Source organism: Nycticebus coucang, chromosome 4, assembly GCF_027406575.1.
Source record: "Nycticebus coucang isolate mNycCou1 chromosome 4, mNycCou1.pri, whole genome shotgun sequence".
Taxonomy (NCBI): Eukaryota; Metazoa; Chordata; class Mammalia; order Primates; family Lorisidae; genus Nycticebus; species Nycticebus coucang.
The window spans coordinates 89,808,423-89,832,639 of record NC_069783.1 but is presented as its reverse complement, the minus strand read 5'-3'; the positions used below and the strand labels follow the sequence as shown (position 1 = coordinate 89,832,639).

The 24,217-nt window shown below is 40.5% G+C and overlaps 1 protein-coding gene across 1 annotated transcript in view; it reads left to right on the top strand.

The window, feature by feature from the left end:
• Positions 1-24,217, top strand: part of ACOXL (acyl-CoA oxidase like) — a 395,512-nt gene that overhangs the window by 13,037 nt on the left and 358,258 nt on the right. The window contains exon 2 of the mRNA XM_053588707.1: positions 18,461-18,557. Coding sequence (XP_053444682.1) covers positions 18,461-18,557 — 97 coding nt within the window. The remainder of the gene's footprint in view (positions 1-18,460; positions 18,558-24,217) is intronic.

Genomic DNA, 24,217 nt, shown 5'->3' with positions numbered 1-24,217 from the left:
AGAGTGCTGTAGCATCGCAGCTCACAGCAACCCCCAAACTCTTGGGCTTAAGCGATTCTCTTGCCTCAGCCTCCCAAGTAGCTGGGACCACAGGTGCACACCACAATGCCTGGCAACTTTTTTTTTTTTTTTTTTGTAGTTGTCATTGTCGTTTTAGCAGGCCTGGGCCAGGTTTGAACCCGCAGGCCCCGGTGTATGTGACTGGTGTCCTAACCACTGAGCTATGGGTGCCGAGCCACACATCCACCTTTTATTTGCACGCATGCTTGGCAGTGGGTACATCTCCCTTTGTCATGGAGTTGAGGCATTTTTGATTCTTGCTGCTTTCCGTAAGAAGAGATCCTGAAGCAAAACTTCCAATGGGACCAGGCAAAGGGGACAGGTTATTAAAGTGGGAACATGTTGTGAATTCAGGATTGATTTTGAAGTTCATGTTAGTGCTTCATTCTAGGACAGCTGTGCTCCCTGGAGTCACACAGTGATCAAGGATTATTCCTTGTCACGAGGGCACTCAGTATGTATCTGAAGATGTATTTTCCACTAGGCCAAAAGTGATTTTATGATTTAGATTTTGAGAAAATCACACATGAACACTGTTTTTAGAGTGTTTCTAGTTGTCTTCCCCCAAATAAGTGGCTGAAGCAAAAATCTTACTCAGTGGAGGTTTATTAAGCCAAAGTTGAGGATGCACACAGGAAAAAAACATGAACTGCAGACAAAACTGTATCTGTTTGTCCAAAGGGGAATTTTGAAGTCTCGGTGTTTAAAGGGACACAGAAGAGAAAAGGTAGGGGCTGTGGGGATAGTGAGACAAAATGGTTCCATTTTTTGTGAGGCCCAGGAAAACGTACATTTTACATAAGATGAGGTGAATATTAGCAGAGAAAAAAGAGAGTGAAGGAAGCATTGATTATGTAGATGTCCTTAGGTAGGTGAGAGGATGCCTGATCTTGTCTCTGTTCTTTGCCTGGGAAGTTAAACTTGCAAGTCCTTATTAGTATGGAATCTGAGCAGACTTTACTTATAGGAGCTAGACACAGCCTGCAGACCTCAAGTCACATCTTTGCTTACAGGTCAGCAGGAATTCCCTTAATGTGTGGGTGCCTAAGGCTTTTCTTTACCTTCTCTTTTGCATAAGGAGTTGGGTGGCCCTGAGATTTTGATTTTCTTTTTACATAGGTTTTTTTTTTCTTTTTAATGCACAAAGGTTGTTTTTTTGGTGGTTGTTGCCTTGGTTATTGTCTCTATTTAAAATAAACTTTTAATTTTTTAACATTTTTGAATTCATGAACTAAAATAAAATCCTAAGCTTCCTGCTGACTGAATGGACCCCCTCTTGGCCAAAGGGACCGCAGAGAAACCTTAAAACTGAGTTCTCCGCTCTGACTAGAGAATAGAGGGCAGACACACCTCACTGTGTCTTCTTTTTTCTAAGGACTGTGAGGTTTTCTTCCTACGGGCTAAATACAAACCAATCTCATGATCCGGCCCTGTTGGAATGGCCACCCACAGGTTATAATCGGTTATGAGAAATAAAGCTCTCCTTTCCAAATTATGAACCTTATTATTTCTTTAGTTAACAAATTTATAGAAAAGTTGCAAAGATAGTATAGAGAGACAAATATACCTCTTTCCTATTGTTAATACCTTACACAACCAGAGCACATTTGTCAAAACTAAGAAAGCAGTACTGTTAGTTAAACTGTTACTGTTAGTTAAATTCTTTTTTTTTTTTTTTTATTAAATCAAAGCTGTGTACATTAATGCGATCATGGGACACCATACACTGGTTTCATAGACCGTTTGACACATTTTCATCACACTGGTTAACATAGCCTTCCTGGCATTTTCTTAGTTATTGTGTTAAGACATTTACTAATTTTCACATATACCCTTGTAAGATGCTTATTTGAATTTCCTTAATTTTCCCACTGGTGTGAAACCCATCCAGGATATCATACTGTGTTTTCTTTTTTTTTTGTTTTTCTTTTTGTAGAGACAGAGTCTCACTTTATGGCCCTAGGTAGAGTGCCGTGGCCTCACACAGCTCACAGCAACCTCCAACTCCTGGGCTTAAGCGATTCTCTTGCCTCAGCCTCATACTGTGTTTTCTTTTGTTGCAACTCCTAAGTGTCCCCTGGTCTGTGACAGTTCCTTGGTCTTCCCATGCCTTTCATAGTGCTTCTTTCCCATGCTTTTGAATAGTGCTGGTCAGGTGTTTTGTGTAACATCTCTCAATTTGCATTTGTCTGCGTTTTCCTCATGACCAGGCTGGGATTATGGGTTTTGGGAAGAATACCAGGAGTGGAAGTGCCTTCCTGGTCACATCATCTTGGGGTGCATTCTATCAACATGACTCATCACTGGTTAACCTGAATCACCTGGCTGAGGTGGCGCTTGTCAGGTTTCCCCACTTAAAGTTACTCCTTCCCCCTTTGGAAGCAAGTTCTAAGTGCAGCCATCATTGAAGGGATGGGTGGCGTGGAGATAGTTAAGCTCTATGTTCCGGAGGGGAGAGTGGCTACACAAATTATTCATTATGAGACATTTTCTTTCATGTATTTATTTATTTATTAAACCATTTGCTTATATTGGTATAGCCTCCTGTATATTTATTTTATGTTTTGGGCTATAATCCAATGATACATTTTGTTGCTCAAATTGCTCCAGCTTTGGCCTTGGAGTCCTTCCAGTTGGCTCTTGTGACCCTCTGCCATGCCCTGTCCTTTTCTTAGTGGAGTGTTCCTTACTTTCTGACTCTATAATATGCTCTAGGCTCATTTTGCATTATCCCCACCCCTGTCCTAGAATCAGCCATTTCTCCAAGGAGCCCTTGGAGTTTCTTTTATTTGAGAATAGTACAGTATGACTGGGCGCGGTGGCTCACGCCTGGAATTCCTCACTCTGGAAGGCCGAGGTGGGTAGGTAGAGACCAACCTGAGCAAGAGCAAGAGCAAGACCCTATCTCTACTAAACATAGAAAAAGTAGCTGGATGTTGTGGCAGGTGCCTATAGTCCCAGGAGGCTGAGGCAGGGGGATCACTTGAGCCCAGCCGTTTGAGGTTGCTGTGAGCCAGGCTGACACCATGGCACTTAACCCAGGCAACACTGAAACTCTGTCAGAAAAAAAAAAAGGAGTAGTACAGTTTTTAGAGAACACATTTTGAGCATACACTTGTCATTTTTACTTAAGAAAACAATGGCTTTACCATATTTCCCTTTCTGGTCATCTGTTTTTTCCCCCAACACCTTATATTTAAAGATTTTAAATATACAGCAAAATCGAAAGACCTTGACTTTGAACATCCATAGAACCACTACCTAGATTCTGACATTAACGTGCCACTATTCTTGCTTTCTTACTTTGTTTTTTCATCTGTCCATCCTGCTATCCACCAGATTCTGTATTTTGGGAGGCTTTTCAAAATTGCAAACATAGGTAAATGTCCCTCTAAATAAACCAGCAGGTATGCCATTAACAAAACTTTAATATGTGTTCAGGTCCTTTTAATTTTCTGTAAAATTTCATACAATAAATGCAAAAAATTCTAAGTATACATTCTCAGAATTTTGACAAATGCATACACCTGTGTAACTCAAATACCTACAACATATATAGAACATCGTCATGATTCCAGAAATGTCACTCAGGCTCTTCCCAGCTAACCCCCTGCCCCTCCCTCTCGGAAGTAACAACTACTATAGATTTTTCCTCCCACCATAGGTTAGTTTTGTCTGTTTCAGAATTTAATATAAATGGAATCACACACAACAGATTTTTGGTGGTATATTAATTCAATTTAATTCCATACAGCACTGGGCATGAATGAGCTCTGACTACAACAGAGAATAAAGATGACTCTCATTAGCCATATTGAATGAAAGAAGCCAGACACAAAACAATTAATAGTGGAATAATCCCATTTCTTTAATATTCAAAAGAAGTAAAAAAATTATTTATGATGTTATAAGGCAGGGCAGCAGCTAGCATTGGGGAGTACTGACTGAGGGGGACAAGATCCTATGTGCTGGTTCTGTAAGGTGGGTTTCCTTGGTTTGGGGTGGGATTACACAGGTGAGTTTACTTTGTGATAATCCCCTGGGCCATCCATATAGGACTCATGCCTTTGTTTTTGGTGTATATTATTAAAGTGCTTTTAAAATAAGATACTAGTTCATGGCCATCAATTTTGTGTGTGTATTAGCTATGTATTGATATGTAACAAATTTCTCCAAAATTTAGCAACTTAAACAGCAATATGTATTGTCTCAATGGTGTCTGTGAGTTAGGAATTTCAGAGAATCTAAGCTGGGTGGCCCTGGCCTGGGGTCTCCCATACCGTTAAATTTAGGATGTTGGCCAGGGGTTGACACTGGCTAGAAGAACCACTTCTAAAATGGCTTAATGACTTGACCGTTGGCAGAAGACTTCAGTTCCTCCCCATGTGGACCTCTTCATAAGGCTGCCTGGGTGTCCTTGAATCTCGGCAGCAGGCTTTCTCCAGAGAAAGTGACCCAAGAAAGCTCAATATAATGTTGCCTAGAATAATTTATGTGTGTCCGTAGTAGTACAGTCCTTTTCATTGCTAAATTATATTTCATTCTATGAATAGACCATAGTTTGTTTACCTTTCTTTTACTGGCAGACACCTGGGCTGTTTCCAGTTTGGAGCTATTATGAATAAAGCTGATAGGAACATTCTCTAAGAATTTTTGTGAATGTGTGATTTTATTTCTCTTAGGTAAATACCTAGACATGTAATTGTTGGGTCATAGGATAGGTCTACGTATAGTGTTGTGAAATCTGCCAGATCATTTTCCAAAGTGGTTGTATTATTTACAAATTTCACAACAAAGTATGGCAGCTCTCATCGCTACACATTCTTGCCAACATTTGGTGTTGTCATTAAAAAATTGTTTTTCTGGCTGTTCCGGGTGGGGGCGTAGTGTTGTCTCATTATGGCTTTCATTTGGATTTCCATGACGTTTGATGATTTTATGCACTTTCTTGCTTTCTTTCTGGACATGTGTATATCCCCTTTTGTGAAGTGTCTGTTCAGATCTTTTGGAGGCATCAATTTTTTTTGTGTGTGTGTGTGTGTGTAATTCTATGCAATTTTATCCCATATCTACTTTTGTGTGATCACTACCGTGGTCAGAGCACACAACAACATCACACCATTAAGAAACTCTCTCTATTGTTCCTTCAGTGTCAGACTCTCCCCATAGCCCTGGCAGCTACTGATATGTTCTTTGTTATCATAATTTTGCTATTTTAAGGATGCTATAAAATTGGGCACATATAGTCAATTTTTTGAAATAGGCCCTTTTTTTAAACAATGCCTTGGAGATCCATTCAGGTTGTCCTGGGTGTCATCAGTAGTTCATTCCTTTATATTTTATGAGTAGTATTCTATTGTGTGGATATGCCAGTTTATTTATCCCTCAGTTGGGAGATATTTGGATTTTTCCAATTTTTGATTGCAAATAAAGCTACTATAAACATTGGCTATTTCTGGTTTATTTTCATTGGGAAACAAAAGGTTTCCTTTCTCTTGGGTTTATACCTCAGAGTGAGAGTGCAAGGTTGTGTGAAAAGTGTGTACTTAACTTTGTGGCAAACTGTCAGACTTTTCCAGAGTGGCTGTACCATTTTACATTCCTACCACATGTGAGTAAGAGAGCCGGTTGCTTGGCATCCTTGTTAATACTTGTTATGGTCAGCATCTTAATTTTTGTCATTCTCATTGGTATGTATGGCTTGATTATTTTTTTGCTTAGCATTGTATGGTTTGGCCCTGGCCCACATGACAGGCTTCCCGGAGAGGGATCTGTCTTGTGCTGGATGCCCACACCACACACCTTTTGAAATCTGCCAGATCATTTCCAAAAGTGATATTAAACATCTCATAGCTGTCAAATCCTAGTAATGCTTTTATGCAGTCCACATAGAAAAATAAAACACAACACGTGAATAGATGAGGACCATAAGATACATATTGGACACAAAACTTAAGAGATTCTTTAGAAGTCTCTTAGTTCTCGTTGGTGCATGCTTTAGCTCAGAGGCTCAGAGGTCTGCAAACTTGTTCTTTGGAATAAGACCTGTTTTCCAAGCTAAATCCTGTACAGACCACCAATTGATAAGTCAGGTGACAGTGGAGCTGCTGGGCAGAGCTGGGTCTTCTCTGTCTTTCATCATGGCCCCCACAGCTGTCCCTAGATACTCCTTAGCAAGTGAGGCCTGACTTTTAACCCCAGGTCTAACACCATCCACCCAGCTGTTTTAGGTGGGAGTGTTCCTAGGCACAGGGACAGAATATTTGCCTTGCTTCTACATTTCATAGACCCAAGAAGACAGAAAGGAGAAATTATAGCTGAGAAAATACCAAAAAAATTATTTATGTACCCATTGTTATACAGACAGCATTTGAGGTAACCTGCCAAGATTGTTGAATGTGTAGGTTTATATTTAAAGGTAGTAAATACATAATCGACTGTGTATACCCTTAGGGGTATTGAATGCTCGGGAGTGTTTCTAAAGCCCTGATTTTTCCACCTTTTGCTTTAGAAGTGTTAGAAATTTAGATATCGTTCTTATGATAAACAGACATTTAAGCTTTTAGGCAGACAGTTTCTAAAAGACTTTTTCACACAGCTTAATTTTTTTAAACTATGCATTGGTTCCCATGGAGTTCAAATGAAGAACAAGCACCATCTAGTGGTTGTTTTTAAATATACAACTTAAAGTACATTTTTTTTTTTATTTGATTTATTTATTTATTTTTTTTATTGTTGGGGATTCATTGAGGGTACAATAAGCCAGGTTACCCTGATTGCAATTGTTAGGCAAAGTCCCTCTTCCAATCATGTCTTGCCCCTATAAAGTGTGACACACACCAAGGCCCCACCCCCCTCCCTCCGTCCCTCTTTCTGCTCCCCCCCCATAACCATAATTGTCATTAATTGTCCTCATATCAAAATTGAGTACATAGGATTCATGCTTCTCCATTCTTGTGATGCTTTACTAAGAATAATGTCTTCCACGTCCATCCAGGTTAATACGAAGGATGTAAAGTCTCCATTTTTTTTAATGACTGAATAGTATTCCATGGTATACATATACCACAGCTTGTACATTTTAAACATGATTTTTTTTTTTTTTTGAATAGGTGTTGTATTAACCTGGTTCACAAGTCAGAAAGCCTAGAAAGGTGGAGTACTATTCTCCATTTGCTCCCTTTCCCTGACTTCCACCCTATTTACACAACAGGTAAATGTTGTTGTTAGTTTCTGCTGTGTCCTTAAACAAATTAAAAAATAATCACACACACATCTGCAAGCAAATACATACATAATCTTCTCCTTGCATTCTTTGTTATATAGTGCAACAATAAAAGTAATGTATATTCAGTTGTTTGTCCCTTGATTTTTTTTTGTTTAAAAAATATATCTCAGCAACTTCCCTATATTGACACTTAAATTTTTCTTTTTGTATAATAATTAAATGGATGAACCATATTTTAGCCGATCACTCTTTTATCAGGGGACTTCTTAGTGTTTTCATTGCTGTACTGTTGTGAATAACTATTTCTGCCCACATAACATTGTGCTCATCCCAACCTGGGCATTTTGGGAGTGGGGATGGGAAGAATAGACTCATAATTAAAATGTCCAACAAGTCTCTGTTGAGAATTTATTCAATGTAAGGAACTTGGGTGTGATAGTTGAGAGATGCTAGTAATAACACAGTTTTCTTGAGATCTGTTTACTTGATAGCTTTAAATAATCTCTTAAGTTCTTTTGGCCAGAACTCCTCTACGTATGTGTTATCTCTTACATTTCTGCATGGACTGTGTAACACCATTACTAGGATTTGACGTCTATGAGAGGTTTGGTGTCAGTAAGCTCTGGAAACTTAACAGTGTGACAATAGATGCAAATTTGGGATCTTAAAATAGATGAATAACAACCATTTTACATTAACATTACTGAAAAAGAAATGTCAAGAAAGTAGTGAATAATTTATGTTCCAGAATCTTGCCTGTGATGCACTTCATAGCATTCCTATAGGCTCTGATACCTAGCCCTTGTGGTTTGAGGTTTCTCTTGGATGATAGAATGTATAATTTAATACATATTAGTTTATATATTTTAAAGGGGCTTGAATGCTTATATTACTCCCTAGGTATATAGGCTCCTTGCATGTGTGAAGAAATTAGAAGGGTAAATTTCTGGCGGTGGAATTGCTGAGTCAAAAAGCAAGATCATTTGTAAGTTTGACAGATACCGTCTAATTGTCACATGTGGAGATTGTACCAATTTATACCCTGCCTCCCTCCTCCACCCCAGGGCTAGTGCACGAGGGTATCTGTTCCCAACAACCTTGTCAACATAATGTGTTATCAGACTGGATTTTGTTCATGTGACAGGTAAAAACTGGTATCTCAGTGGAGTTTTAGTTTGTGCTTCTTTTATTGCATCTGAGAGCAGGGATTTATAGGTATGTTTAAGTATTATTTGTATCTCCTAGTCTGTGAACCATCTGGTCACATCGTTTGTCGGCTTGGTCTGTTTTTCATGAGTTACAGGAGTTCCCTAATTAGGAAGATTGGCCAATTTGCAGTGACATCAGTAACACGTATTTTGTGTCCATTTGTCATTGTCTTTTGACTACTCTTACGGTGTTTTTGTAGTCAGGAGGTTTTTGTCATTAGTCAAATTTATCAATCATTTCTTTAACTATTGTGTCACATATAGAAAGGTTTTTAAAATTCAGATTATGAAATCATTCTTCATTGTTTTAAGGCTTTGTGATTTTATTTGCCTCCATGTAAATAATTGTTCTATTTGGAATTTTTTCTGGTATATGTTGTGAAATAGGGGTCAGATTTAATTTTTTTTTTCGGTTGGCCACCAAACTGGAATGTTTCAAGGCTGTTTTTCTTTTCCTATGGTTTGATACTCTAGGTTTGTCTTACATATATTAAATTTCCATATAAATTTATTTCTGTTTCTCATCATTTTACTTTATCCCATTGGTCTATCTGCCTATTTTGTACCATCTGTGTTACTGAGGCCTTAATCTCACTGTCTGAGAAGATTACTCTACAGCTCTCTACTTTCAGAATTTTCCTGGCTATTTTTATTTGTTTCCTTTCATATGTGAAACTTAAAATCCTTTGTTGGCATTTTCATTTGGATCATATTCAATGTATAAATTAACACAAGGAGAATTGATTTCATTATAGCATTGTCTTCTGTTAAAAAGCATGCTACACATTTATATAACATGTGTTCAAGTCTCTTGTGTCTTTTAGAAGTATTTTAAAGTGTTTTTCATATAAGTTCTGTATATTTTTAAAGTTTATTCTTAAGTATATTTTTATTTTGTTTTATTAGTTCTGTAAGTGGGATCTTTAATGTATTTTCTAACTGATTTTTAATGTATGTGTATAAAAGCAATTGATTTCGTCTCTTAATTGTTTATTTTACTAACTCTTACTGTTTGTGATAGCTTTTAACTGATTGTCTAGGGACCTTCCAGGTGTAGAATCATATGGTATCAGTTAGCTGTGATGCAAATATTAGTGGCTCAAAACAACAGTTGTTTATTAGTGATCATGCATCTGGGGTGATAGGGATGATCTTCCAGTCTTAACTGGGCACATTCATGCGTTTTAGTCAGCTGTGGCTTGGATTGGCAGCTCTTCTGACCTTGGCTGGACTCTTTCACATGTTTGAGGGTTGCCTAGAGGCAAGGTAGTCCAGGATGGCTATGACCAAAACAAGCGAGCTCTTCCCGTATGCCTCTTACTTTAAATCCACATTAGTGGGGTAGCCTAGGCCTATTCTTAGCTTAGCCCAAGCATATTCCCATGAGTATTGAAAAGGGGCAAGATAATTTTTCAAGTTTTTGCTTCTTTCAAATCTACCAATGTTTTAATGGCCAAGCCTAGATTAAATGGGTGAGGATGTAGACTCTCCCTCTTTAATGAGAATTATAATGTTAAAGAGCAGGAATCAGGGAGAAGTGAAGCACAGGTGCCATCAACAGCAGCTACCTACCACATGCCTTGTCCACAAATAGTGATACTTTTACCTATTTCTTTCCAAGTTTGATTTCTCTAATATTTTCTCTTGTCTAACCAGCAACCATTTATGGTCATTGTTTTCAAAGAGCCGTCTTTTATTAATTACTGCTTCTGTTTTCTGATTACTTTTTGCTTTTTCTTTAACAACTTATTTATTTTTAGTTTAATGTGTTCTTTTTCTAACTTCTTTGGTCAGCTGCAATAACAATTGCTGTTGATACCTAAAATCCCTTTACCAGGACAGTCTACTCATCTATTGGCTCTTCGGTGATCGATGAGCATTAACTCATAACTGAACACTTCTCCTTTGAATCATCATTGACTATGGGATTTGTCTTCCCTGGAAATAAGGTCATGCTTTTTCTTTGGGAATTCCCAGGAGCCACTGACTGACTCACAGAATGGGACAACTCTGTGGTGCCACTCATACTATAGAGCTATGCAGGGAAGCAGGCTGAGGCCAAACTTCAGCTGACCCACGCCTTTGCAAGCTTGTGGGTGGCTGGTACTGGTATCTGCAGTCCTCCTACCATACTGCCAGTTGCCGATGGCTTGCTTCCCCATCTGCACTTCTTTTTTTTTGTTTGTTTGTTTTTTTTTTTTTTTTTTGTAGAGACAGAGTCTCACTTTATGGCCCTTGGTAGAGTGCCATGGCCTCACACAGCTCACAGCAACCTCCAACTCCTGGGCTTAAGGCGATTCTCTTGCCACAGCCTCCCGAGTAGCTGGGACTACAGGCACCCGCCACAACGCCCGGCTATTTTTTTGGTTGCAGTTTGGCCGGGGCCGGGTTTGAACCCGCCACCCTCCGTATATGGGGCCGCGCCTAACCAACTGAGCCATAGGCGCTGCCCCCCATCTGCACTTCTAAAGAATGTTCTATCACATCTGCACTTCTAAAGAATGTTCTATTGTTTGCTCAGCAACTCTAGACCCACTCTGGCCTGGCCAAACAAGCAAACCTGTCTTCCCAGTGAGATGTGGACCTCTTCCAAGGTTTTCCTCCCTTGGGTGCTCTTCCTGAGCCCTAGGGTGCTGTATGGAGTTTTCCTGTATCTTATAGAGACTCTTTTTATCATAGTTACAATTCTTTATAGTAAACTCTGCCTGTTTAACCTACTGTGTGATTTCTGTCTTCTGACTGACCCCAGACTGCTACATTTTGTAATTTATCAGTTCTTGCTTTGTGTATTTCAAGGCTTTGTTATTTGGGATTACTGTGTCTTCTTAGTGGATTCATCCTTTTATCATTATACTATCTCTCATCCTTAGTGATTTTCTTCATTCTGAAGTCTACTTTATTTGATATTAAGGTAGCTACTTCTGCTTTTTGTTTTTGATTAGTGTTTGCATGATGTATCTTTTTTATTCTTTTACTTTCAACTTGCCTCCTCCATTGTATTGGAAATGGATTTCTTGCAGATAGCATGTTGTTAAATAATTTTATTATTATTATTTTTATTTATTTATTTATTTAATTTTTATTGCTGGGGATTCATTGAGGGTACAATAAACCAGATTACACTGATTGCATTTGTTAGGCAAAGTCCCTCTTGCAATTGCGTCTTGCTTAAATCATTTTAAAAAAATGTATTCTGCCAATTTCTTTTTTTTAATTGTGGTATTTACACCTTTTACATTTAAGGTAATTATTTGTACGTCAGTGCTGAAATCTGCCACTTTGTTGTTTGTTTTCTCTATTTTTTGTTTCTCTTATTTTTTAATTTTCTTACCTTCCTGTGGGTTATTTAGATATTTTTTAAGATTGCCATCTTGATTTATTTATTGTGTTGTTGAGCATATCCCTTTGTATCGTCTTCTTAGTGGTTGCTTGAGGTGTTGTGATATACACACGTAAGTGATCATAGTATATTGGTATTGACTGTCTTCCACCTTAAGCATAGAAACCTAACTTTCTTTTTTTTTTTCTTTTGTAGAGACAGAGTCTCACTTTATGGCCCTCGGTAGAGTGCTGTGGCCTCACACAGCTCACAGCAACCTCCAACTCCTGGGCTTAAGCGATTCTCTTGCCTCAGCCTCCCGAGTAGCTGGGACTACAGGCGCCCGCCACAATGCCCTGCTGGAAACCTAACTTTCTTTTAGGTCCCTTTATCCTTCTACATTTAAAATATAATTTTTTGAAGTGTCCCCTTGACCTACATGGAACACCACATGAGACTGTGTTATAATTTTTGCTTCAAACCTCAAATATGATTCCAAAAAGTCATGAGTAAAGAAAAGCAAAGAAGAATTAAATAAATGGTAGGATATTTTATGTTCATAGTTAGGCAGACTCAATATTGTTAAGGTGTCAGCTCTGTCCAACTTGATCTATAGATTAAATGCAGTCTCAATCAAAATGCTAGAAAGTTATTTTGTGGACACCAACAAACTGATTCTAGGGCTTATATAGAGAGGTAAAAACCCCACAATCATTAATACAAAATTGAAGGAAAAGAACAAAGTCGGAGGACAGACACTAACAAACTCCAAGACTTACTATAAAGCTACAGTAATCAAGACAGTGTGGTGGGATTGAAAGACCAAACAATTGATCTATTTATCAATGAACAGAATAGAAATCCCAGGAATAAACCCACTAAATATTGTCAGCTTTTTTTTTTTTTTTTCAAGACAGGGTCTCACTATGTTGCCCTTGGTAGAGTACTGTGGCATCACAGCTCACAGCAATCTCCAACTCTTGGGCTTAAGCTATTCTCTTGCCTCAGCCTCCCAAGTAGATGGGATTACAGGTGCCTGCCACAACTCCTGGCTATTTTGTTGTTGCAGTTGTTTAGCTGGCCTGGGCTGAGTTTGAACCTGCCACCCTTGGAGTATGTGGCTGGCGCTGTAACCACTGTGCTATGGGCACCGAGTCTTGTCAGCTGATTTTGGACAAAAAAAGCAAAAGTAATACAATGGAGAAAAGGATGGTTTTTTCAAATATGGTTCTGGAACAACTGGACATCCACCCACAAAAAAAACGAATTTAGACATAGACCTTATATCTTTTAGAAAAATTAACTCAAAATAGATTACAGGCCTATGTGTAAAATGTAAAAGTATAAAACTCCTAGAACATAAGAGAAAATTTATGTGATCATGTGTTTGGCAATTACTTTTTAGATACAACATGAAAGAAAGAATTGATGAACTGAACTCATTAATGTTAAAAATTTATGCTTTGTGAAAGATAATATCAGGAGAATGAAAAGATAAGCCACAGACTGGGAGAACATATTTGCCAAAGACATGTCTGACAAAGGATTGTTATTCAAAATATATGAAGAACTCTTGAAACAACTGTAAGAAAATAATCTGATCAAAAATGGGCCAAAGACCTTAACGGACACTTCATTAAAGAAGGCATACAGCTGATAAATAAGCATATGAAAAATACTCCATATGGTGTATCATCAGGGAAATGAAAATTCACAATGAGATACCACTACACATCTCTCAGAATGACCAAGTCAGAACACTGACAACACTGAATGCTAGCAACAAGAATTCTCATTCTTTGCTTATGGGAATGCGTAATAGTACAGCTGCTTTGGAAGTGACTGATGATTTCTTACAAAACTAAATATACCCTTACCACAAGATCGAATAATCACTCTCCTGGGTATTTACCTGAAGAAATTGAAAACTTATGTCCACACAAAAACATACACATGGATTTTACAGAAATCTTATTCATAATTGCCAATAACTTAGAAGCAAGCAAGATGTCCTTTGGTAGTTGAATAGGTAAGCTGTGGCACATTCAGCAAAGGAATATATTTTAGCACTAATAAGAAATAAGCTATCGAGCCATGAAGAGACATGGAGAAAACTTAAAGACTTTTTACTAGGTGAAAGAAGTCAATCCAGAAAGGCTATACTCTGCGTTATTCCAATCATATACCACTCTGGAAAAGGCAAAACTATGGAGACAGTAAAAAGATCAGTGGTTGCCAGGGTTTGGGGAAGACATAGCATAGAGGATTTTTAGGGCAGTGAAATTACTCTAGTGGTGGCTATGTGTCTAAATGTACAGCACTAAGAATACACAGTACCAATAATGAACCCTAATGTAAAGTATGGACTTTGGGTGATAATGATATGTCAGCATAGTTCACCAATTGTAACAAATGTACCACTTTGTGGTGGATGTTGGTAGCGAGGGAGGCTATGCGTATGTGGGGACAGGGAATATATGAGAACTCTTTGTACCTTCCACTGAATTTTTCAGTGAGTCTCAAGCTACTCTTAAAAATAAAACCTATTAAAAACTCAGAAGAAGTAGTCTAGTTTATTATGTCTATTTTTACCCATTCTGATGTTCTATCCTTTCTGAAGGTTCTAGCTGCCTTCTATCATCTTGTCTCATTTTTGTAGAGAACTACCTTTGCCGTTCTTTCAGAGTAGACTTGCTAGCAAAAATTCTCTTAGTTTTCCTTGGAGAATGTTTTAATTTTTCTTCCTTCTGGAAGGATATTTTCGCTGGATATAGGATTTGCCAGTGACAGTTTTTTTGTTTCAGTGCTTGAAGAATGTTAAACCTCTTCCTTCTGGTTTGCATGGTTTTAGATAAGAAATCTCCACGGTTTCAGAATAGAAATATTTCCTATTGTCATTCTCCTATAAGTAATGCACCATTTCTATTCGCCTTCAAGATTTTTTATTTTTGTCTTTTTTTTTTGAAATTTAATTATGATTTTTCTTGGCATGAGTTTCTTTGGGTTTATCCAATTGTTTGCTCAGCTTCCTGAATCTGTAGGTTTATTATATCTTTTGCAAGTATGGGAAGTTTTAAGCCATTATACCTTATAATACTTTTTCATTACCAAAGGAGATGTCAGCTCTGTTGTTATTGTCCTAAAGGTTTCTGAGAAATAGCTGTCTTATTTTTCAGTCTACATTCCCTTTGCTGTTCAGACTGGACCAATTCTATTGATTTGTGTTCTAGTCTATTCAGACTGCTATAACAGAATTTCTTATACTGGGTTGCTTGTAAACAAAAGAAGTGTATTTCTCACGGTTCTGGAGGCTGGGAAGTCCAAGATCAAGAAGCCAGCAGATTTGGTGTCTGGTGAGGGTCTTGCTTTCTAGTTCACAGATGCTGCCTTTGCACTGTGTCCTCACATGGTGAAAGGGGCAAGGCCAGCTCTCTGGGACCTGTTTTTAAGGGCACTAATCCCATTCATGAAGGTGACGTTCTTGTGACTTAATCACCTCCCAAAGCCCCCATCTTCTAATACAGTCACCTTGGTGGTTAGGATTCAGCGTATGAATTTTGGGGGATGCACCAACATTCAGACCACAGCAATCTGTCATCAAGTTTACTGATTCTTTTCTCTGTCACCTACACAGTATTACTCATCCAGCGAGGTTTTTTATTTTGGTTATTATATTTTTCAGTTCCATAATTTCTATTTTTTTATAACTTGCATTTTTAATGAGATTTTCTTTTGTTCCCTTATTTGTTTTACAAGAATTTGTAATTGCTTGTTGAAGCATTGGCATGATGGTTACTTTAGAATTCTGGTGAGATAATTCCAGTGTTTATTCATGTTGGTATTGGTATCTGTTGATTTATCATTCATGTTGTAATGTTCCTGCTTGTTGTGATGGTTCTTAGTACAATGGGTTATTTTTGATTGTGTTCTGGACATTTTGGATATTTTATTATGTGGCTCTGAATCTTTATTTATTTGTTTGTTTATTTATTTATTTTTTAGCAGGGAATCCCCTGTTGAGCTGTAGGGGGATGGTTGTGTATGTTCAGCTTCTTGTTGGGCTGAAAATACAAGTGGAAGTTCAGTTATCCCCTTTGGCCCTGCTGACACCTACTCAGGAAAAGTAGGAAACCTCACTATCTCCTCCAAATGAGGGTGTAAGACCAGCACTTCACTTGGCTGAGCTACCACAGGAGGGGGAAGTTGAAGGCTGACCCACACCACTTTGTTGTCACAGGTTGTAGGTAGAAGCTCAGCTCCTTGATGAGCTCTTCCTTTCAGGGAAGGGAAGCAGTAAATCAAGGCCAGTTAAACCTCCCTTTCACCACCTCATTCTTCCATTTTTGATACAATGTGGGGGTAGAATCTCAGTTTTTCACTGGGCCCTGCCAAAAAGGTGCTGTGTGAAGCACAGGGGTGACTAGACTTAACTCACATCTCCTTATAAAATCTTGCTGCTTCTGGGTATGGAGGCTACCACTGGACTCTGTTAATCTCCCTGGTACTACCTGCTTCTGCTGGGTGGGAGATAGATGATCACCTCCCTACTTGGCCCATGTCCACCATCAGGTAGGGAACATGGACCTGCCTGCTCTGCCAGGCAAGAGGTGGAAGGTTAGACCCCCACTCAGTCTTGCAGAGAGGAGTTGGAGTGTCACCTCCTGCTTCCTTGGGGCTGGTGGGTGGGGAGGAAAATCAGTGCCCTTATTCAGTGCCACTGAAATCAGGAGGGTGGGGAGGATGGGTGTGTTTGCTGATGTTGTTTTCTGTTGTAGAGCAGGTATTTCCAAGATTTTTTGTTGGTAGGACACTCTTTTCCCATCCTTCAGCTAGAGAGAACAGACTTTTCTTGGAGACCCTGGTTTGGGGGCTTCTGCACCATCCTATCTACCACATGTAAAGACGATAAGGAAGCCCAGGGAATCCATGCCAAAGGTGGACCTTCTTCTTTGCATCTTCCTGTGCTTGTTTTTGTGTAAACTCCAGCCAGGCCTTTTCAGTTGTAAAAGTGTGAATCTGGGAGGAATGGGAGTATGGGATTTTGGCAGAGCTGGAAGTCTCCTATTAAATACCTTTCCATCATGCACATACCATAAATAACAAGAGGAATATGTGTAATAGTAAAACGCAATAAAATAACTAGGAAGTGGTGAGCTTTAAGGATTTATTATCTTTTTTTTCCTTTTAAGAGACAGTGTCTCATTCTCTCACCCAGGCTGGAGTGCAGTGGCATGATCAGAGCTCACTGTAGCCTGGAACTCCTGGGCGCAAGTGATCCTTCTGCTTGAGCTTCCTCAGTAGCTGGGACTACAGGTGTGCACCACCACATTTGGTTAATTATTCTTAACTTTTTTACAGAGACAGGGCTCTTACTCTGTGCCAGGCTGGTCTTGAACTGCTGGCATCCAGCCATACTCCTACCTTAACCCCCCCAAAGTACTAAAATTATAAGGCATAAGTCACCATGCCCAGTACATTACCTTTGATTTTAATATGATTTATTTAAGTTTAATGTCATGTCATATCAATTAATTCTTAGTAATGGCTGTGTGTAACAACCAGTTTGCAAAATTTCTTACCATTTAACAATCGGATCTTAAGAGGTGACACAGCCCATCTAACATACCACTGGTTTTATTTAATGCAAAGATCACCTTTGGTCACAATTTCTACTTTGCTACAAGGTGATTTTTTTCTTGTGTTTATAGCTTATTGATAGATGTGTTGCTGAGTTAGTTACAGTTATCGTTCCTGTCTTACAGAGGAAAGGAGGGAGATAGCAGGAGGCTGAACCCCTTGATGTTGGTCATGCAGTGGCAGAGTCAGGAATCAAACCTGAGTGAGGTTCTTCTGGGTTCCACTATGCTTTGCATTGAGAGATCTTAGATGGCAGAGGTGGAACAAATCATTCTGCATCAGGTTAGGTTCATTGAGAAATAGACACCAACATGGGCTAAATGTGCAAGAAATGTGCTGAAGGAAAATACCCAGGAAGGATAAAGGGGAGGCAGATGGATGGGTGGGGAGACACTTCAGACCCTTCAGGCCGCAGGTCTGCCCCCTATAAAGAGAGAGAGAGAGGAAGGGGTGGACCTGGGAAAGCCTTCAACCTCAGAACAATGTGATAAAGTCTTCAAGGGCCAGTGGGAGGGGGGCTTGGGAGCAGAAGTTGCCCCTTGGGAAGACCTGGATGGAGCTGTGCTCAATCATCAGCTGGGAGCAGCCTTAGGGTGAACTCTGCAGCTAACTCAAAGGTGTGGCAGCTGCTGGCAGGTGACACTCCTTATGGTCACCACAGTCCACCCCTACTGCCTCCCTCTTCCCCTTCTCACACATGCCACTCTTGGGCCATCTCAGACACAGGAGAGTGTCTGCAGTCTTCAAAGCCCTACAGAACAGGAGATGCTGCAGTCTTGTTGTAAGATGCCCTTGTCAGGAAATCGTCCCCTCTCTCTTCCCACTTGCCCGGCTGTATTGAGCACATGGTCTGTGTGACACACACACAGTGTATATGACACACATAGTGTACACAAGATCAAAGAGACACAACATAGACATCTGCTCTGGGCTCTGGCTTCAAGCATCACGGAGCCTCCACTCAGTCACCAACAGTTCAATGCATTATTTTGTGTCTGTTCTGCACAGGTATGATTTAAGTTTGGACGAAATCAGAGCTTTGACAGTTCAGAGAGTGAATTTTACCATGGGTCTACCTCTGTTAAAGCGTGCAGTTCAGGAACAGGTAAGTGTCTTTGTTATTTTGGTATGTTTCTCTGTGTGTGTGTGTGTATGAGAGAGAGAGAGAGAGTTTTGTTTTGTTTTTTTAGAGACAGAGTCTCACTTTATCACCCTGGGTAGAGTGCCATGGCCTCACACAGCTCACAGTAACCTCCAACTCCTGGGCTTAGGCGATTCTCTTGCCTCAGCCTCCCGAGTAGCTGGCGCTGCAGGCGTTTTTTGTTTTGTTTGTTTTTGTGACTTGCATAAGCACATGATCCCATGTTTGGGCAAGCTGACAGCTGGTGTCTGCGGTGGGGGAGGGTCTCCTTTGGCCCCCTTTCTGCCTAACGCTCTTCCCTCCGTTCTCCACAAAGGCTAGGGAATAGGAGAATCAGCAGAAGTAATAACATAATTTGTTTATGAAACCAATATAACTTTAGGTAAAAGCTAAATAGCTAAGAAATAGAAATAACTCATTTAGAGGCTTTTAAAACATTTTAGAAGAAAGACTGCGCTGTGCAAGTTCCTTTGTGATGTCAGCATTGGGAGCTATGTATTTTAGCCAACTTTAAATTCATTTCTATTTCATTGGGCTTCACTGGCTTTCTTAACCTAACAGTTTACATAGGAAAACAACATTTCTCCTGGTGAGAGCCCTAGGGGAGGCCTGAACTGGGGTCTGCAGCAGCAGAGTAGCTGGCTGAGATGCTGTTGAACCTGTCAGGCAGTGGGTGGGGCCTCTCCCTGCCCAGTGTGGTCTGTAGAGGGAAAGTCTGAGGATTGTGGGGCAAGGTTCTCCCTCTTCAGGAGCCAGTGGGGGCTCCTTTCTCTGTGGGGTGTAGATCAGGGCCAGTGGGGGCCTAGAATCCACACTTGAGAATTGACCCCATACCCACACACCCTTTGGTAATTTGCCCTGAGGAGACAAGCACTGAGCCTGTCATTTTCTCAGGGTGGAATTATAGGCAGAGCCTTGACACTGACGGGGGGTTGGGGGGGAGCTGCAGTGTCACACTGAGATGGAGAGCTTGGGGAGGGATGTTCACTCGGCAGAGGTAAACTCCCATGTGGTAGAGTGCAGTGTGTTTGCAAAGCCTAAAAAAATCATTCCATACCAAGCAGTTCAGCAGAGATTTTCAAACTAGTTAATTGCCTCTTGATAGAACATACATTTATTGATGTGAATACAACCAAAAAAAGAAAAAACACCCACCTACCCTCTCTGCTTATAGACACTTTCTCTATCAAGAACCTGGTCTCCCAACGGTCAGTGTGGGGCTATTTGGAAGGTGAAATCTTGGCCTGTGTGGCCAGCCTCTTGCTCCCTTAATCAGCCCAACATGTCTATGGCTTAACTTAGTGTCAATACTCAAGACCCGGACATGAGAGCTGATCCCTTAATGAGGCTCGCTAATTGCCACCCGACCCACTGAGTCTGAAGGATTAGCCTCTCTAATCTTGCTCCTGATGAAGCGTGCTGAGCCCTGGATCCAATTATCTTTCTGTTTTCTGGGCTCCTTTAGAGGCCTTAGGCAGCCTGGACAACTCTCTGTCCCAAGTGATGAGATGTAATTCCTCCAGGAGGCACACGCTCCGTCCCAGTTCATTTCTGTTAGTTATCTCTCCCATTTGGCACCTCTGTCTGTGTGAATTCACCAACGCCAATAAACCCGATGGAAATGAAACCGTCCATCAGCGCCGCAGACTCATCTCGCATCGTGCGGGTGTCTGAGGCTCAGCAGCACATCTGTGTTTGAAGGCTCTCAGGTTCCACCCTGTAAGCAGCTGGAGGAGCTGTCCACAGCCAGTAATTCTAGAAGAAGTGTTACATGATTCATCTGCCTCTTAATAAAAAGATGGTGTCAGGGCCGTTCTGCCTGTGCGGGGAGTGGTGCCAAGTCTGCCCATCTCCCCCCAGCCCCCACTGCTGTTCACTCTCCTGGATGATCCGATGAGCTCTGAGGCAGAACTTGGTGTGTGATGTGTAATGATGATGTTCTCAGGGACAAATGAGGAGGAAGCCTCATCCTTCCCAGGTCTCTATGGATGGTGCACAGGCCAAGAGTAAGCCAGGAAAATATTTCCACTCTGTGTTTTCCTCTGTGCCCATCTGTAATAGATTCGAGATGTTCCAATGATTTTAAGAACAAAAACAGTATTCAAGTCTGATTACAGTGCATGCACGCGTGCACACACCATTATTGCACTCTGTACCGACTTCTGCACCTGCTGCTGGTGACATCACCTTTGTGCCTCTCAGCCAAGAGCTGTCTTGTTCCTCTGAAGATTTAGAGTTAGAACCTGGGTGGTGGGCATAGATGACTATTTGTATTTCCAGACAAGGAAACAAAAGACCCGTGTTGTACATTTACTTTGTGGCAGTGCCTTGTCCTGTATGTGGGGCAGCTTCCTCAGAGACACTTGTCCCTGGAAGCTGAAAGAGGCTGACAGCTTCACCAATTGTCTCCATCAAACAGAACAGCTCCAATTTACTGAGTACATACTCTGTGCCAGCCACAGTGTCAAGAACTCTAACTGGGTGATCTTATCCAGTGTTCACAACATCCCTCACGACATTTCCATTTTACAGATAAGTAAACTGAAGCTGAATAATTGGCCTAACATTAGTTATACAACTAGTGAGAGTTGTATATGTAACTAATGGAGCAGGGAATCAAACCCAGGTGGTCTGCTTCTTGAGCCCCCCACCCACCCCTACTACACACTGGAATCACCTGGGAAGCTTTCAAAACTCCTGCAGTCCAGGCTTCTGCTCGTGCCCACGTGTCTATCTCCCAGGTGATCTGGGGTGAGCACTGCTGCCTTCTGCCTCCTTCCCCAGACCTTGTCTCTCCCAAATTGTCCCCATTTAGCCTTTGGTCCCTGTTAATCATGATTTAGGGCTGGCTTATCGGGAAAAATTCCATCTCAACATTTCTTTCCCCCAGCAGGGAGCTGGCTGGGTCAGTGTAGGATGGGTTGGGAACAGGCATCTGGATAATGAAGCACCCGCCCCAGGACTCCATCCCTCTCACCCCACAATCATCTTCTCTCCCACCCTGAGCCCCTCCCCTCCTTAACCCCATGGTTCATGTTATCTAAACCAGTGTTTCTCAAAGCATCGTGTGAGGATCCCCTGGGTGTCCCTGGGACCCTTTCAGGCTACATGAAGAGTAGATAACCAATCTCCTGTGTGTAAGACTGGATTTTCATCATAAACGTTAACCAAAACAATACATCACAACAGATAGAGCAAAGGTAGACATGAAAGTGCAGCTTTTTCATTAAGTATCTGAACCAGATTAAGCCAGACATTAAAACAATTTGCAAATATGTAAAACAACGCCATTCTTCTCATTTTTTTCAAATTGTGATTATTTCTCAGAAAATGATGCTATTTACATTAACTCGTAATAGGTTTATTACTGTAATTTTAAAATGAATAAATATTTTTAAAGTCCCTAGTTTTTTTTTTTTTTTTGAGGCAGAGTTTCACGTTATCACCCTTGTAGAGTGCCATAGCGTCACAGCTCACAGCAACCTCCAACTCTTAGGCCTAGGTGATTGTCTGCTTCAGCCTCCCAAGTAGCTGGGACTACAAGCGCCCACCACAATGCCTGGCTATTTTTTGTTGCAGTTTGGCAACAAAACTATCTATCTATTGGTAGATAGAACCTGCATAAACAAAAGCTATTTGGAATCCTCAGTAATTTGTAAGAGTAAAGGTGTTCAGGGACTATACAGTTTTAAAAAGTTTTGATTCACTGTTTTCTCAGGAAGCCCAATTTTAGCAGCTCAAAGGGGAACTGGAAGAATATTGGCACTCTCTCTATATAATTATTATAATTACCTATTATTTTGATTAGAATTTTTAGATAATCTCAGTTTGGGGAGTTTTGTATTTAGAGAAATACTAGATGGGTGATCAGATCTAAAATAGAATAATATTCTAAGGTCATCTCACCTTAGAGGGCATTTGGGAATAGGGAACATGGTTACTTTCCTAATTAACCCCTGAGAAAAAACCCAGACTTTCTCAGGTAGTGTTATATTTAAGGTGAGGAGCTGAGCTGGGAATATGCCAAGAGGCTAAAGATGTTTGTTCCACCCCTGGTCCTTTACGCAGGCCCTGCCTAGGCCTCACCTGTTGCCCACAAATGCCAGTACCAGCCCTAGCTGATCTCGAAGTCGATGACCATTACACCTTCCCCACTCCTGTCCTGGTTTCCGACCCACTTACTTACTTTGGGCCTTGGCTCTGTCACCCTGACCTTGGCTCCACCCTTGGCCCTCTGGCTTCTGTTTGTACTGGAACCCAGACTCTTCCTAGTGGGCTGTGACAGGCTGCCTTGGCTCTCGAGCCTGTGTACTGCCTTTGGCAGGAGTCCCTGTCCCAGCTCCAGCTTTAGCTCTACAGATTTGAACACTGGCCACTTGGCCAACACTCTGGCCAGGCCAGCCCTGGCCCTGTGAGATATCAAGGAGGATTTGAACAGGGATGATGGGACTGAGTGGCCTGTTTACAGAAGTCCCTCTGTGTAGATTGGCACCTGAACTGAGCTGTCATCAATGATGGCCACAGGGATTACTTGAAAGGCTTGCCAGGGAGAGAGTTGGGACCTGCCCAGGGGCTCTGGTGTAGCTGAAATTATAGTGCTGTTTATTTTTTGACATTGCTATCATTCTGCATGCTGAAACTTTTAATTTTTAGGCGTACTTACTACTCTTAGAATAAAATATTATGTAAAAAAAAAAATAATTGTTTCTTGCTACCGTTTGCTAAGTGCCTTTGGTGTGCCAGGGGAGGTGATTCATTCATTTCATAATTATTTGTAAAGCACCTGTTCTGAGCCAGGCACTGTCCAAGGGGCAGTGAAAAAAGCAGGCAAAAAGTACCTGTCATTATGGAACAAGTCAGATAATAAGTGAATAAACCAGTACATTTAGGGTATGTCAGATGCTGATGGACACAGCGGATAAAAACCAAGCATGGTAACTTGGAAAGGAAGAAGTAAACAGCTCTCTGTTGGCACATAAGGTGATCTTTTATTTAGAAAACCCTAACGATTTCACCAAAAAAAAATCTGTTAGAACTAATCAACAAATTCAGCAACGCAGTAAGATTAAAAACTAATGTGCAGAAGTCAGTTGCATTTCTTTACACTAATAATGAAGACGCCATGAGGGCATTGAGAAAACAATTCTATTTATAATAGTGTCAAAAAGAATAAAATACTAAGGCAGACATCCTCAGCCTTTTGGCATATTCCTGGCTTCGCTCCTTGGCTTAAATATAACGCTTCCTGGGAAAGGCTGCTTTTTTTCCCTCAGGGGCTAATTAGGAAAGTAACCATGTTCCCCGTTCCCAAATTCCTTCTAAGGTGAGCTGACCTTAGAAAATTATTCTATTTTAGATCTGATCACCAACCTGGTATTTCTGTAAATACAAAAACACTCCACACGGAGATTATCTAAAATTCTAATCACAATAATTAGTCAAGGAGGTGAAAGAATTGTATATTGAACAATAACAAAATTATTGAAAGAAATGAAAGAGCAAAAATAAATGGAAAGACATGCTATGTTCATGGATGGGAAGAATTAATATTGGTAACATGTCAATACTACAAAAGCCATGCACAGATTCAGTGCAATCTCTTTGAAAATCTCAATGATGTTTTT